Here is a 16,304-nt window from a genome sequence, read left to right on the forward strand (position 1 = left end):
TTTACAAGTGATGACAGGCCATGCTAGCCTCCTGGTGTGACACATCCTGCCACAGTGTTCCTAATGTTGAGCAGCACCTCAGCCAGTTAATCTCATACACATGCTCCCCTGTGCGGGAACCTCCTGGGAAAATAAGGCTTAGTATTTAATGGACTTAAAAGAGCAATACTTTCATTTTTATGTTAGTGTTTTACTTCTACCGCCGTACTTAATATTTATTAAGTGCCTATTGTGTGGCAGGCACTGTCCTAGGCACAGGATAAATAGCAGTGAGCGACTCAGACACTGTAGTATTTAAATTTTAAGACTAGTTTTAATAAAACTGCTAGCATGTACTAAACACTTACTTTGAGCCTGGTGTTATTCTTAGCTCTTTATTTTGTGAAAATTAATCAAGGGAAACCTCGCCAAAATGGGAGGCCAGAAGGGGGAGTGCTAACACCTTACCTCCCATCAAATGGAGGGAGGGAGGAACCTTGCACAAGGATACTACTTGATCACAGCCAATAGGAGGAAGAAAGGGTTTCTCCTGCCCCAGCAACAGCTCAGCCAATGAGAAGCCACAATACTTGAATTCCCTGTTTAGGCCAATGGCTTTTTTGTTTACACAGCCCTCCCAACCTCCCCTTTCTTTATGAAAGAACATTCTTCTCCTTTGTTCTCCAGGCTTGGCTGTGGTTTAGCCTTAGTTTGCTTCTCTGGAATTGCAATTCTGTTATTCCAGAATTAACGCATTTTTGTTGGTAAAATAACTAACTGCTTTATTTATTTCATTTACATTATTTTATTTTTAATTTTATTATTTTTAGTTACCTGGACACCACTGTTTATTTTTTTTTTAATTGAGGTACGCTTGACATATAATATGGAGTTTTATTTTTAAGGTTAACAATTTATATTTATCCTTATTTAGGGAAGGAAGAATTCTTCCTCTACCCTTTAAAGTCTTCCAGCCGGATCAAAAATTACTTTGACCTGAGACAGATTAACAGGAGAAGTTTTATTATGTGTGCATGGAGACGCAATAGTGAAATTGAGACCCAGAGAAATGACCAAGGCATATAGTTTTCATACTTTTTAGACAAAGAAACAATACATCTGTAAGGAATTGACAGGACAAAGAAAAACTTAACTTTTGGGAGCTTCAATTAGTAAGGAATTCTTTTTTTTTTTTTTTTTTTGAGAGAGAAAGGGAGAGAGTGCGAGCAGGGGAGGGGCAGAGAGAGAGGGAGACAGAATCGGAAGCAGGCTCCAGGCCCTAAGCTGTCAGCACAGAGCCCAACATGGGGCTCAAACCCACAAACCCATGAGATCACGACCTGAGCCGAAGTCGGATGCTCAACCGACTGAGCCACCCAGTCACCTCTAATTAGTAAGGAATTCTAATCAGCATTTGGACTAGGGTCATAAGTTAGTAAAAAGTAACAGGGTTATTTGTACAGCTTTCTCAGCCCCGAATTTCTCTCTGATGATAAGGATGTCTCTTCTCTTTACCTCCGAGTACAGGGAGGGTACCTTCTGCATGGGAGGATTATATCTTGCCTTCACGGGGGCAGAGGGCGGTCTGAGTGTCTTCTTGCACAGGCGGTCTCTTAAGTAACCTTTTTTAAAAATAGTCAGTATGCCAAAGTGGCACATTTTGGGGTGACCTGCCCTTAGTCCCTATATTCACAACCCCGGGAGGTAGGTACTTTGATTACCCATTTTAAAAACAAAGAGACCAGGGATGCCTGGGTGGCTCAGTTGGTTAAGCGTTCTTCAACTCTTGATCTCAGCTCAGGTCTTGATCTCAGGGTCATGAGTTCAAGGCCCGCACCGGGCTCTGGGCTGGGAGTGAGGCCTACTTAAAGACACCAAAGCACAAAAAAGTCACTCGCCCAAGGTCGGTCACACAGCCAGTTGCTGGCAGAGCTGGGATTTGAACTCAGGCTGACTTGGCTTTGGGACCCACCCTCCTATTCCCAACATCATAACACCTTTAAGCATTCAGGACTCTAAAGCAAGGTAGGCATGTGCCCGTAACAAATGGCACTTAAGGATCTTCCAGGCGCACATGCCCGCACCTTTCCACTTTCAGCGGAGCCATAAGAGTTAAGATTAATACCAAGCAGCAAAGGAACCTGCCACCAGGTGATCCTGCCAGTGTGGCCCCTGTGCTATCTAGTAGAGAAAACGAAGGAGGAAAAGGAAATAAATGAAAAGGGAATGAGTTAACAAACAAATGGCAACCCAACACGAATCATCATCCAGTAATATAATCATGGCCGTTAAAGTGGGGTCGTTGATAATGACAAAACAAATACTTTTGGAGTATCTCGTGCCTTCAGATACTAGCACAGACACTGCTGTGCTGTATTTAACACCTCACCGCATCCAGGAAAGGTGATCGCACCCCCTCGCCCTCCTCTTACAGACTGAAGATGAAGCTTGGAATCTCGGCCACAGCCCTCGAGGTGACTAAGCCTCTACTGAGGCATGTACCGCCCCGTTCTGTTCTCTGCACGACGCACCCCCCCCCCCCCCCCCAGCAAATGCGGGGAGTCATCCTCCCCATACAATGTCTCTCCCTCCCACCCACCTCACTCACACCACCGTCTCAGGCAGGCTCACCACGTGGAGGACCAGGTCATTTTCCCCAACTTGCTCTACAGAACTGAAATGCTCCAAACGGGGAGGCTACAAAGTATTCTGCCGACGAGCAGTTATTTCCCAGTATGTGTCAAGAATAAATATTTGACAAAACAGAGCAAATTAGGGTCAAAGTGTTAGTCCCCTGCAAATTTATTGCCCATTTCAAAGAAATACACCACTTCAGGATTGATTTTAAAAGTAAAAACAGTCTGGAAATCCTGTGTCGGGATCAACAGGGGGCTGAGTTTGAAGGCTACGTTCACCCCAGGACAGGGGCTCCCATGTGAGAGAACACTTCCCGCTGCACAGGTCTGGAGACCGATCTGCCAGCACAAGCTTTACTTTTGTAAGTAGTCTATGTGGTAACCTAAAATCGGAAGCCAGCTCAGAAAATTCCCATTATCTCTGAAATGGGGTCTGATTCATCTGAATGAGTTCCCTTTGTATTTCTTTATGCTGATAACTCGAATGTTTATTTTGAGACAGAGAGAGAGAGAGCACGTGTGCAAGAACGTGCATGTGGGGGAGGTCCAGAGAGAGAGGGAGAGAGAGAATCCCAAGCAGGCTCTACACTGTCAGCAAGGAGCCTGATGTGGGCCTCGATCCCACAAACCTTGAGATCGTGACCTGAGCTGAAATCAAGAGTCAGATGCTCAACCGACTGAGCCACCCGGGTGCCCCTTTGTTGATGATTGTTTTAACTATTATTTTTTCATTTTTTTAAGTTTATTTATTTATTTATTTTGAGAGAGACGGAGAGTGCAGGAGGGGTAGAGAGAGTGAGGGAGAGAGAGAATCCCAAGCAGGCTCCACACTGTCAGCACAGAGCCCGATGCAGGGCTCGATCCCACAAACCGTGAGATCATGAACTGAGCTGAGACCAAGAGTCCGACACTTAACCGACTGAGCCACCCAGGTGCCCCTCTGCTGATAATTGGAGTCATAGTCCCGACAAACCTCAAACCGGAGCCTGAGGCAGAGGAAGTGCCAAACTCAAACCAGGCATGGCTGGAGTAGGAGGACCACATGCCCCTGTGCTTCCTGTTCCCACCGAAGGCCCGGCATGGCCCAGCGGCAGGGAAGGGGCCACTCGGGAGGTGGCTCTCACTCCCTTGGTCTTCTGTGGGCGGGGGGGGGGGGGGGGGGGGGGGCGGTCCCTCTGCATGAAAGTTTCAACTACACACTAATCTTTAAACAGCTTCTTTTGCGGTACAGGCGTGACTTCTTCCTGCTGAAAATGCACTTTCTGTCCTGATGCCTGAATTAAAGTCTAAGTCAACAGACAGGCTCCATCGCAGAACATACGCGAAGTTACTTCCCCCTGGTGGCCAGTGCCGGTGTTTTGAACAGCATGGGACTGGCTCAGGGGCAAAGCTCTCTGCCTCTCGGGCCAAGAGGGGCCCCGGATACCCTGCTCTGTGGCAGCCCCCTAACAGTGGCACTGGGACAGTTTTGCCTGTCCTGGCTCACTTGTCTCTAGCTGTCCTCATCATTCATGCGCTCTGGGTTCTTTGGGTGGAGCGGGGGTGGGAGAGGGGAGGACGTTATTTCCGGGGAATTACACGGGCAGTACAAAAGGCGGCGGGTAGGGGCCAGGAGACCTGTTCTAGTTCCAGCCAATGTCCCGGGAGCACCCCTGAGGAGACATCATCCCCTCTCTGAGCCTTGATTCCTCCTCAGAGAAAAGCAGGGTGTGGGCTGAGGGGCCCTTCCTGCCCTGGTTCTGCGAGAGTGCCCACGGTCAACGGCCCAATTGCCGCAGGATTCTATGTGCTGAGTAGTTTTGCAAAGGGGGAAGAAGGCTTCTTCTACAAAAGAGGCAAAGATAGTATTTTTCTTAGAAGGTTGTAAGAAGGATTAAATGATGTGCTGGGTACCCCGGGGGGGCTCAGTCGGTTAAGCGCCTCACCTGGGCTCAGGACATGATCTCATGGTTTGTGAGCTCGAGCCCCACGTCGGGCTCTGCACTGACAGTGTGGAGCCTTCTTGGGATCCATTCTCTCTATCTCTCTCTCAAAATAAATAAACTTAAAAAAAAATAAATGATGTGCATAAAATATTTGGAACAAATGGTGCTTCATAGACAGGGTGCTTGCTTATCATTAATTGTACAACTACTAAGCTTGTACCTTATCATCCAAACTTAAGAGTCAAAGGGGTACGACTGATAACTTTCCCGGGACGACGGGCATAAATCAGACGTGCAAATGGGACATATTGTCACCTGTCAATAAGTAATAGCCATCAGGAGATTTGGAAAAGTCCCAAGTAAGCAAGAGACTGTAAGAACAAACATTTCACATAAGTGGTCCGGCCCTGTGAGGCTCTCTTTGGCAGACCCTCCAATGCTGAATGGACAGAATCAATGCTGCGGTCAGTTAAACGCTCTCTGACACAGGTTTCTTTCACATCAGCCCCATGTAAATTTCTAAGTGACTGAAATTCACATCCTCTGCAGCTACAAACGGGCAGACAGGCCTCTCACTGACCAGTGTAGGACTCGGGTATGGGTGTGAAGGAAGCAGAATATGTCACCCCCCCCCCAAGTATCCCTCTTTGACATGAAAGTTATTTTGAGCTGCAGGCAATAAAGTTCTATCTCCTTCCTCTTTTTCTGCCTAAAGGCAGCATGTAAAGTCTCCTTTTACTGGAGACAACTCCAGACTCTTTATCAGCCCAGAGAAGACACCAGAGGAATCTTACTCCTCCCACATCTTTACCTTTCCACAGTCGGCTGCCCTTGGAAGCCTGAAATGGCTTTTCTCCGCCCTGTCGTTCCTCTGCAAGTATGTCGTTCTTTGTTCAAGAGGATTGATAAGCCGAGTTCCATTTCGCTGAGGCTTCTCCCTTGTGACATGCACGGCACCCAGTAACAACGGTCTGTTTTTTCTCTTATTAATCTGTCTTTTTGTTAAAGAGCCACAGCCGAAAACCCAGGATGAGTAGAGGTCAGGTTCTGCCTCCCCTACAGGTGGGAGAGCCGGATGGAAGAGAACTACATTCACACTAGAGAAATTCCCTTCTTGAGCAACTTCCTGCTTGGAAAAGTCTGATTTTAACATGTGGGTGTGCTGGGGAGCAAAGGGCAAATGGGCCCTGTTCTAACCATGTGCCACTGATGTAAGAGTGTAAAGCCACCCATATCGTTTCGAGAGCCAGAAATGGCCTCACAGACATTATCCGATTCAACCTGCTCACTTTATAGAGGAAGCGACTGAGGTTTGGTTAAATAACCTGCCCAACGACATGTGGTTTTTTATGGATCTACTAAGTGCTTTGGTTACGTTGACCAACTGACCATAACACACAGGAATCAAAAGTTAATTCTGCGTCTTTGCTGCTAACCTGTGAGCCCCATGAGGTGGGGATGGTTGGTGTCTGTCACTCACCAAAGGCTGTCTAGGGCTGCGCCCCCTCATGCTGATGTCACCATGACCGTGGGGTGGGGATGACTGTCTTCATTCTGCAACCAAGGAGGCGGGGTCTTGGGGCGGGTGGGAGACTCACCTGGGGTCCCAGGGCTGGTCCTAAAACCAGCACAGGGCTCAGAATAGGCATCCAGTAAACGTTTGTTGAATGAATGGATGAACGAATGAATGAACGAACAGACGAACGAATGAATGAATGAATGAATGAAGTGATGGAGCCAAGGTTCAAATCCAGGTCTTTCTGGCTCCAGCGCCCAGGCCCTGCCTTCTGCTTGAACACAAGAACATCACTATGGCTGTCACTGATATACCAAGAGAACTCGGATACACCGTTAAGTATAAATAAATGGCTGAAGGAGTAACAGAGCTGTAACTCATCTGAACCTCCGTTTCCTGTGGATAAAAATACTTTCTTCACCGAGCAGCCCTGGGTTTTCAGTAAGATGTGAAAGACATGAAAAATTCATGTGCAGAGCTGTACTCTGTAAGATGACGAGGGCCCAAGCTCTGGAGGTTGCCAAAACGAGGCTTGAATCAGAGGACCAGCACTTCCTGGCTATGCGACCTAGGACAGGCTACTTGGCCTCTGCTGGCCTCAGTCTCCACATCTGTGCAACGGGGATGTTATTGTACCTATTGCGCAGAGTTCTTATAAGAAGATGAAAAGAGGGGCGCCTGGGTGGCTCAGTCGGTTGGGCGGCCGACTTCGGCTCAGGTCATGATCTCGCGGTCCGTGAGTTCGAGCCCCGCGTCAGGCTCTGTGCTGACAGCTCAGACCCTGGAGCCTGTTTCAGATTCTGTGTCTCCCTCTCTCTGACCCTCCCCCATTCATGCTCTGTCTCTCTCTCTATCTCAAAAATAAATAAACGTTAAAAAAAAAAATTTAAAAAAAAAAAAAAAAAAAGAAGATGAAAAGAAATATATTACACATAAAAAACTTCACCGTAATGAATGGGAACTACTTTATCATCTTTAAAATAAAGCAGAGAGGCGCCTGGGTGGCTCAGTCAGTTAAGCATCTGACTCCTGATCAGTTAAGCCCCCTGCCCCTTGCATGTGATTTCGGCTCAGGTCATGATCTTATAGTTCGTGAGTTTGAGCCCTGTGTTGGGTTCTGCGCTGACCACGTGGAGCCTGCATGGGATGGGATTCTCTCTCTCCCCCTGCCCCTCCTCAGCTCTCACACACACGCACACACACACATACACACACACACTCTCTCTCTCTCTCTCAGAAATAAACTTAGTAAATAAATAAAATAAAGCAGGAAGTTTAACAAAAAAATATAAAGGGGGGAAGGAAAACACGCTACTGTTACGTTGAGTGAAAACAAATCCAAACTCGGCTATCTGAACTAACCGACACTTTCATTTTTTAAATCTGAATTCAGGCCAGCCTCAAATACTTGTTCCTATGGCGTTGGTTAGGACTAACACAGGAGTTTCACCCCACACCTGCTGAAATTAGCACTGAAAGGAAAAATACTGTCCTGACCCTTCCCAACGTCAATGGGTCCAGTTTCCCGAGCTCTCCTTTCAGAAACGGAGTGGCTAACAGCTTTTGATACTGTAGAAACCTAATAACCTAGCTATAATCCTATCAATGGGGTATTTTATGTTCAGTGGTGCCACCTAAAACTGTGGAGAAAAGAACTTTTATAGGGTTGAAGCTTAAAAAAAAAAAAAAAACAGATTAGAAAAAACCTTCATAAGCACTTGAGGGTTAGCTGCTCCAAGAAGTCAGAAGAGTTTACAAAGAAAACAGTGTCCTAACAGATGAGCTCCCTCGGCAGGCAGCCTGAGATGGCCCAGGGACCTCCACCTCCCGGGAGTCCCACCCTGGTGGGTGCCCCCTGCCCCTGGCACGGCCTCACTTCTCACCCACAGAGCAGAGCAAAAGTGGTGGGGTTCCTTCCGCTCTGAGGTTAGGACTGCGGATCCCCTGCCTGTCACGTGCCCTTCCTCGCTCGCTCGAGGGAAGCCAGCTGCCAGGCCGGGAGGTGCCCTGCGGAGACGCCCACATGGCAAGGAGACCGGGGAGGCCTCTGGCCAACAGCCACCAAGGAGGTGAGGCCCTCAGCCCAGGAGCCCCCCAGAAAGGCAATCCTGCGGCCAACCACGTGAGGGAGGCTGGAAGCAGACACTCCTTCTGCGTGGCCTTCGGAGGAGGCCGACCTGGAGGGAGAGGCGCCAAGCAAAGCCGTCCCTGGAATCCTGACCCTCAGAAACCGTGGGATAATGAAATGTATTGTTTTCAAGCGCTATGTCTTGGGGCGCCTGGGCGGCTCGGTGGGTGAAGCGCCGGACTCTTGCTTTCGGCTCAGGTCAAGATCACGGTTCGTGGGTTCGAGCCTCACATCGGGCTTGGTGCTGACACCGAGGAGCCTGCTTGGGATTCTCTCTCTCTCTCCCTCTCTCTGCCCCTCCCCAACTCTCTCTAAAGAAACGACCATGTTTTGAGTTGGTTTGTCGCACAGCTGTAGATAACTGATACACCAACGCAGGTGGTTATGTTTACTCCGTCCTAGTCAGTGATAAGCATTTTATGTACATCGTAACACGTACTGTCACCACCCCCACTTTACAGGTGGGGAAACTAAGGCACGGTGGGAGAAACAGCATCCTCAGACTCCCACTGTGGACCCGCGTGGTGAAGGTTTGCTTCAGACCCATGCCCTCTGCTAGCAGGCGGCACTGTCTCTTCTCGCGCACACTTCAGTGGGGAGGGGAGCATATTAAACCCCATCAAATCTTTTGACATTAAAAAAACATAAGTAGGGGCGCCTGGGTGGCTCAGTCGGTTGAGCGTCCGACTTCGGCTCAGGTCATGATCTCGCGGTTCGTGGGTTCGAGCCCCGCGTCGGGCTCTGTGCTGATGGCTCGGAGCCTGGAGCCCGCTTCGGGTTCTGCGTCTCCCTCTCTCTCTGCCCCTCCCCCGCTCACGCTCTCTCTCAAAAATAAACGTTAAAAAAGAAAAGAAAAGAAAAGAAAAGAAAAGAAAAGAAAAGAAAAGAAAAGAAAAGAAAAGAAAAAAGTTCCCTGTCACAACCGAATTGTATTTCAAATGACTGGCACTCGCCCCCCAGCCCTTGAAAGGGGTCCTGACGATCAGCACCGAAAATGCGGGCCGTGGGGGCCTATCTCCAATGCCACCCTCAATGCGCACACTGATGTGCGACACTGCTGTGTGTGCACAGCTGGCTGCTGCCCCCCAGGAGTGATGCAGTCACGCAGCCCGGCAAACGGGTCCCCTCAGGCGGCAGGGATGACAAGCGTGGACTGGACTGTCTGAGGACCTTTTTCAAAAGTCAAGAGGCGACGAACACAACCTGAAATATGGACACAGGAATCAGACTCCAGCAGCTTCTGCTTTAGCTACTCTGTTCTCTCACGAGGCCAGTTTGTGTTTTGTTCCCTTTTGGGACTGTCTTGGGGCCCGGAAAGTCCCGGCTGCAGGGCAGTGACAGCGGATGCTACCGCTGCTGAGTGCCCGGTGGTAGGGGACAGAGCTGAAAGCGACCCACACGCCTGCTCCCACGACGAGTGACGGGGAGGGACCCAAGGAACCTCACGGATATAAAAAATCATTTGATTTATGTAAGAGCCAGAAATTCTAAAATTAGGGATATAGTGAATAAATTCTAAAATAAACTTTGCACGGATGAAACACACGGTTGGGGTTTTTGTGGGCTTTTTTTGTTTTGTTTTTTTTTTTTTTAACATAGAACATGCTGAACATTTCCAAAGAAATTAAACCATACCATATTGGTTTACCATCTCTCTACTCTTTGGGGGTGGGTGTCGGGGCCGTTTTACACATGGTTCAAGTTTGAGAAACCACATGCCTATGACACTCGGGTGAGGCTAAAAATGGCCTGGGAATGGCTGGATTTGACACTGCAGAGGAAGCCGACTGCCACTGTCCAGCTGGAATGTCACATCTCACGACACGCTGCCACAGACTGACTTGTAACAGGAAGAGGCAGAAACGCGGCCAAGGGCCCACAGTCTTGGCAGCAGAAGTCAGCCCCCAAGTAGCATCAGCCATGCTACCCCGGACACGGACACTAAAACCATCTCCATCATCCAATTCCTATTGAATGCTATCCTGTCTACAAAAATCGGTTCTGGGAAGACAAGTCCAGCATGTGACATCTGGAGACTGAGCAGCCGCGGAAAGGGAGGCGCATGGAGGCGAAGGGAGGCAACCCCAGGTTAAAGCACACGCCCCGATCCTGCGTGTCACCTCCCAAAGGCTAGGGCTCTAGGGCAGACAGCCAGTCACCCTGCTTTCCAGCTACGAGGTCAAACACCACTCAGAGAAGGGAGGCGTCAGACCACGAGCCTGACTTCTAGTTTAGACATGAGCCAATCGAGGCAGATCTGGCTCAAAATGGAACCCAGCGGCCAATTACTCGAGGATCCTTGCATGGCCCAACAACGCCTCCGGTCAGGCAAAACCCCTTCCAGGTAGGACAACAGTCCCCAACCTGGACTCCCCATTAGAATCACCTGGGGGAGCTTCCCGGGCAATTCTTTCCAGGCGGTTCCCAGTCCCTGAGACTGCAGCTGGTCAGGGTGGCCCGGGTCTGGACGATTTTAGAGCTCCCCAGGGACTCTCGTGTATGTAGCTAAGGTGCGATCAGTTGTCACTGACAGAGAGAAATCAAAGCCACCACTCAAACTCCTTTTAGGGCTCTCGGAATATTTCCTGTTATTAAAAGAAAGTCATGTCTGTGTCACAAATCTTAAGTGGGCATCTTTTTAAGGAAGGTGAGTTTATTCACTAGAGAAGAGTCATTTTTTTGATGATTAATATGTTCTGACTTAGCCTTTGGGCAAAGCGCTAGCAACCTAATACACAGGGGTGCCTGGGTGGCTCAGGTGGTCGGGCATCCGACTTTGGCTCAGGTCAGGATCTCCTGATTCACGAGTACAAGCCTCGCTTCGGGCTGTATGCTGCTGTCAGCACAGAGCCCGCTTCGGATCCTCTGTTTCCCCACACTCCCTCCTCGGCCCCTCCCCCTCCCCCCAAAATCAATAAACATTAAAAAGAATCAAATATGCATTCATCTTTCAGACAACAGATAAAGCGGTATTCTTTCCTATTACCGTATGGAACTATATTTGCTGCTGGGAAACTCACAGAGCATTTTTTGAGAACTCCTCTAAGTTTCTAGTTAGCTTTTATTCTAGGGAACCAGTGGACCACTGCCGACAAGCCAAAGCACCTGTAATTCCTGGTTCAAAGTGCTGCTTTGCTTTTTCAGTAAAGCAAAAACAGTCTTGCAAAAAGAGGACAGTAATGGGATATGCTACATTAATATTTGTACAACAGGAACTAATTTTATTTTAATAAAAGTCTTCATTCATTTGTAATGGTGCAAATCTCTAGTAATATTACTTGAAATTAATGACCATACAGCTTCAGTTAGGTGTTAGATAAGCATTTAATGAACACGTTCATTATAAATTATTTACAGCATCGATGATGACCCAGCTAATAGAAACAAATTTCACCTATCAGACCTAACTGTTAGGGCTAGAAAATGACCTCTGATATACATTCCCAAATGAATTGGTGCCTCAGGTCGATTTCTTTCTTTTGGGACTTAAGAGAATAATACGAGCCTGGGTGAACAGTCTGGCACAGCCCTTTTCCTTCCCACCATCCGCCATGGTCTGGGTGTTTGTGGTCCCCCCAATTTTGCATGCCGACATCTTAACCCCTGAAGGTGATGGTATTAGCAGATGAGGACTTTAGGGGGTATTTAGGTCAAGGATGGAGCCCTCTGGCTGGGACCAGTGCCCTTATGAAAGAGCCCCCCGCCCCAGCTCCCCATCCCTGCCATGGCTTCAGGACACAGCGAGAAGTCTGCATTCCAGAAGAGGGCTGCCACCCGTGCTGGCCTCTGGAATGGTGAGGAATAAATGTCTGTTGTTTATTTATTTTATTTAATTTTTTATGTTTATTTTATTTTTGAGAGAGAGAGAGAGAGAGAGAGAGAGAGAGAGAGAGAGACAGGCTGCGAACGGGGGAGGGGCAGAGAAAGAAGGAGACACAGAATCTGAAGAGGCTCCAGGCTGAGTTGTCAGCACAGAGGCCGACGCGGGGCTCGAACTCCTGAACTGCGAGATCGTGACCTGAGTTGAAGTCGGACGCTTAACTGACTGAGCCACCCGGGTCCCCCATGTCTGTTACTTATAAGCCACTCAGTCTGTGGCATTTTGTTCTAGCATCCCCTAACAAGCTAAGCCACCATCACTCATCCAGGTGGCCTTCTAAGAGGCTGTTGAATGAGAGGGGACCACCAGACACCCTACCCCCTGCTGGCCCTGCGACTTCTGTCAGCAATGCAGCTAGCGGCATGCCCACTAGGGGTCAGACCACACTGACCTGATGGAGAAGGACATTTTCATTACACCACCTTTGGGTGATCTGGCCCCATGGGAGAGAGAAAAGCCTTTAAACTAATAAGGCTGTCAGAAGCCACACCTTCCCACCTAGAGGGATGGTTTTAGCTAAAGGAGAAATCTCTTTTTACTGGAAGGCTCACCAAAGGCCACACGGGGATTTCTGCTCTCACTGCCTCGGTTGGCAGAACTGTTTGCCCTCCGAGCCTCTGACTAGCCCAGTGAATTTTGTGTCTTCGCCAATTGTTTGACATCTTACAGGACCCTATGGATGCACAACCAAAGCTCATAAAGCTCCCCTACCCCCATTCTGACAGACTCAAATGGAGGCTCTGTCCTTTGGTCCATCTCCAACACCCCATCAGAATCCAAACACTTCCAAAGCTCCCTGGGACAAGGAAAGGCAAGAGCCGCCTAGGGGGTCTCCTTGCTTCCTCTCTTGACCCCCCACTCTCCTTGTCCAAGAGACCTTCTCCACTCAGCTTGGCTGTTAGAATAACATCTGAATCCCTCCCATGGCCACCAAGGCCCCTCATGGAACCATTCCCCCCGCTGTGTCGAACCTCAGTCTCCCCCTACCATCTCTCACTCGGCCACGAGGGCCCCTTTGCGCCTTCTGAATTCAGTCAGTTCACCACTGCCTTGGAACTTCTGTATTGGCTGTTCCCTCTGCCTGGAGGCCAGCCACACGAAATCTGCACCGGGAGCTTCCTCCTGCCAGCCCAGTCCGAGCTGTGCAGAGACACCTTCCAGGGCCACTCCATCTAAAGTGGCCCCATGCTGACTCCTCTCTGCACGTCCTCTTTGCCTGCATCGTCCCCAGGGCCCTTCTCTGCCCTCTCTCCCCTTCTCCGGGCTCTGGAAGGCTGAGCCCACCTATGGGACTGTATTGTTCGGGGGCCCCCCTGCCTCCTGGTTGCCAGCTGGCTTCAGCCAAGGAGATCAGAAAGCCAGGGCAAGCGGGGGTATTTCCTCCCTGCCAGTCCCTGCCACAGCATCTCAATTCCATCCCTTCACATCTGCCTCTCCTGCCGGGCCGCTGCTCTCCCCAGGCTCCAGCAATGCCACTTCCTCCCCTCGATACCCACCCCCCCTCAGTGGACTCTCTTAGTCCTGCTGCGATTAATCAGTTCTTTACTAAAACCCCTTCAACCACCACAGTGCTCCCGTGAGGACTGATTCTGACTCAGCCCCCATCCTCCCCTGGGTGGCTCTCTAGCCTATAATCCTGTTACTTTCTCCATTGCACTTCATACTATCTGAAATGACCTTGTTCCCTTATATTCCTCTGTTACCTAACCCCCCCTTCAACCACTAGCACATCAGCAGGAAGCTCACTGTGTTCGCCCCTCTACTCACTGGGCCCCAAACGGTGCCTGGAACGTAGTAAGCATTCGATAAACCGCAAAAGAATAAATGAAGGAATGAATGGTAGCCCAGTGCCTGTTCAAAATATCCCCTCCTTAGTAAGCCCTTCCCCGATCATCATTACTAAAACATCAATCTCCCTCCCCTCCCAGACCTCCACTCCTTCCTCCCCTATTTCCTCCTTCCTACTTTTTTCTATAGCACTGTCACCTCGTGACATATTTAATATTTGTTCGCTGTCTGTTGCCGCCCACAAAAAGGTCAGCCCCGAAAGGCAGACTTGCTGTTCCATTCACTGCTGTGCCCTCAGAGCCCAGAATAGCGCCTGGCCCAAGCAGAGTTGCCAACATTTGTTATAAACGAATAGCTAGCAAAGTGGACCAAATTTCGTACAAAGCAATCTCAGGAATGCCCCCCACACTTACTGGGAAAACTGGAAAACAACGAATTGCTAGACACCCAAGCAAATAAACGCAGTCTTACATGACCTGACCTGGCTCCATCAGAAGGACAGCCTCGGACCCCCGGGAAAGAGACCTGAAATGCTAGTTAGACCTTGGCCGCGGGAAGAGAAAAGGTTTTAGAGTAAGACGAGCGGGACCCCGCACTTACGACAACTGTTGCTTTAGAAAGCATGCACAGGAAGTTGCCTAAGCACACGGCCCTTGTAAATCCTTTCTGAAAGTGGATGGGCACATAAATTACAAATAAATGGGACTCCAGCACACCATTCTCGGTTCCACAGTGGCGCACCTCTTGGCAACAGCCTCCTACTACAAGTTCATAGACAGTATACGCAGACCCAGAGCCAAGCATGGAAAGCATCGCTTTTTTTGACAGCTGCTCTCCTCCTGAGGCATATCTCTTAAAGACAGGCTTTATTCTGCAACGCCTGCGTTGTCCAAATCCTATTCTGCACACGAACTGTAGATTGGAAATAAATTCCTCCTCCCTGCCACCACCATTGATTACTCATACCTGCCCCCTCACCCTCCTAAATTTCTAAACTGGGTGGATTAAAAAAAAAATCAACTCCCCATGTATAGCGTGTCCCAATGGTGGCAAGTCACCCCTTCAGAGAGCAAGATTCCCGACTGTTCTAAAGGCCTAGAGAATGGGTCCCTTCCCCTCAACACCATTCGACCGAAACTGGCCAGCCACAAGATAATGAGCAACCACAGATCCTCACCCAAACATTGGTTTTTCTTCCAAGAGTGCAGATTGAGAATGCAGAGACGCTGTCCTATTTATGAACAGTGAGTCACGTCGCTGCTCCACGTCTGTTTCCTCCTCCCGATGAATGAGGGGAGCCCCTTCCCCAAAGGAGTAAGTGCCGCCGAGCTACCTTACACGCCCCAGGGGTGGCCCTGCGAGCTCCCGGACACGCCGGGTGCTAATTCATCCCGAGATTGTCTCTTACTTCACTCCCCCCAACCCCTACTCTCCCCACCCGAGTGGACACCCGGGGGCAGGAGCTTGTCTGCGAGGTGGTGACCGGCCACCGTCAAAGGCGAGGCGCTGAAAGCCCCCCTGCGGGTTGCGCGCGCGGCCCGGCAGGTGCTCAGGGACCCGGGACCCTCCGGGAGCGCGCCCCCGCCCCACCGGGCCGTGAGTGGACCGCGGCAGGGCGGCCGGGGGCATCGCCACGTCCCCGAGGGTCGCCTCCCGGCCCCGCCGGTGGTGGCCCGGGCTGGAGAGGCTGCCCCGGGCCGGCCGGGACCTGGGCGCCGCGACCCGCGCCGCCTCCTCTGGGCAACAAGTGTCCGACCTCCACCCGACGGCCCGCCCGGCCCGGCCCTCACCCTGCACAGGCCGTCCACGAACACGCGCGGGTCCAGGTGGCAGGCGATGGTGGCGCTGGGCAGGTCCTGCAGGTCCACCTCTTCCATCTCGCAGTCGATGAAGCTCCAGTCGCCGCCGCCCTCGTCGGCCTCTGCAGCCCCCGAGAACTGCGCGAAGGGCCGCAGCGTCACCCCCGGCTGCGCTCGCGCCTCGGCCGCCTCGGCCGCCGCCCGGAGCCGGGGCCCGGCCACGGCGTCCTCCATCCCCGCGCCCGAGCTCGCGCGCTCCCGTCGGCTGAGCCGGGCTCGTGCGCGCGCCCCTCGCGCTCTCCCGCGCGCCGACTCGGCGGTTAACCCCCTCGGGCTCTCGTCTCAGCCGGCGGCGGTCACCACGGCTCCCCCGGACGCGGCCTCCGCGCGCCGGCCCCGCCCAGCCCCGGGGGCGGAGCTCGGGAAGGACAGAGCCGCGGGGCCCTTTAAGGTCGGCCCCCCGCTGGGTGATTGTATCCCGCCCTCTCAGGAGAGAAAGCCAATAAAGGAACGGGATTCTCCTCACGTGATCTTCATTCGGCCGCCCTCACCCCGAAGCCTTACGGTGGCCATGCTCGTTAGGGGCACGGGCCTCATCAACCAGTGCCGCTTCTCAGCCTGCTGGTGTCACCTGAAAGGCGCAAGGCTGCGTC

General features: G+C 50.9%; 1 protein-coding gene across 1 annotated transcript in view; it reads right to left on the reverse strand.

Moving 5' to 3' along the window:
* RCAN1 (regulator of calcineurin 1) overlaps positions 1-16,006 on the reverse strand; it is a 103,995-nt gene extending 87,989 nt beyond the window's left edge. The window contains exon 1 of the mRNA XM_086675922.1: positions 15,643-16,006. Within this exon, the coding sequence (XP_086532048.1) occupies positions 15,643-15,885 (243 nt within the window). The 5' untranslated portion in view covers positions 15,886-16,006. The remainder of the gene's footprint in view (positions 1-15,642) is intronic.
* Between the last annotated feature and the right edge of the window lie 298 nt (positions 16,007-16,304).

This window comes from Puma concolor, chromosome C2, assembly GCF_028749965.1.
Source record: "Puma concolor isolate L17-30 chromosome C2, mPumCon1.1.hap2, whole genome shotgun sequence".
Lineage (NCBI taxonomy): Eukaryota > Metazoa > Chordata > Mammalia > Carnivora > Felidae > Puma > Puma concolor.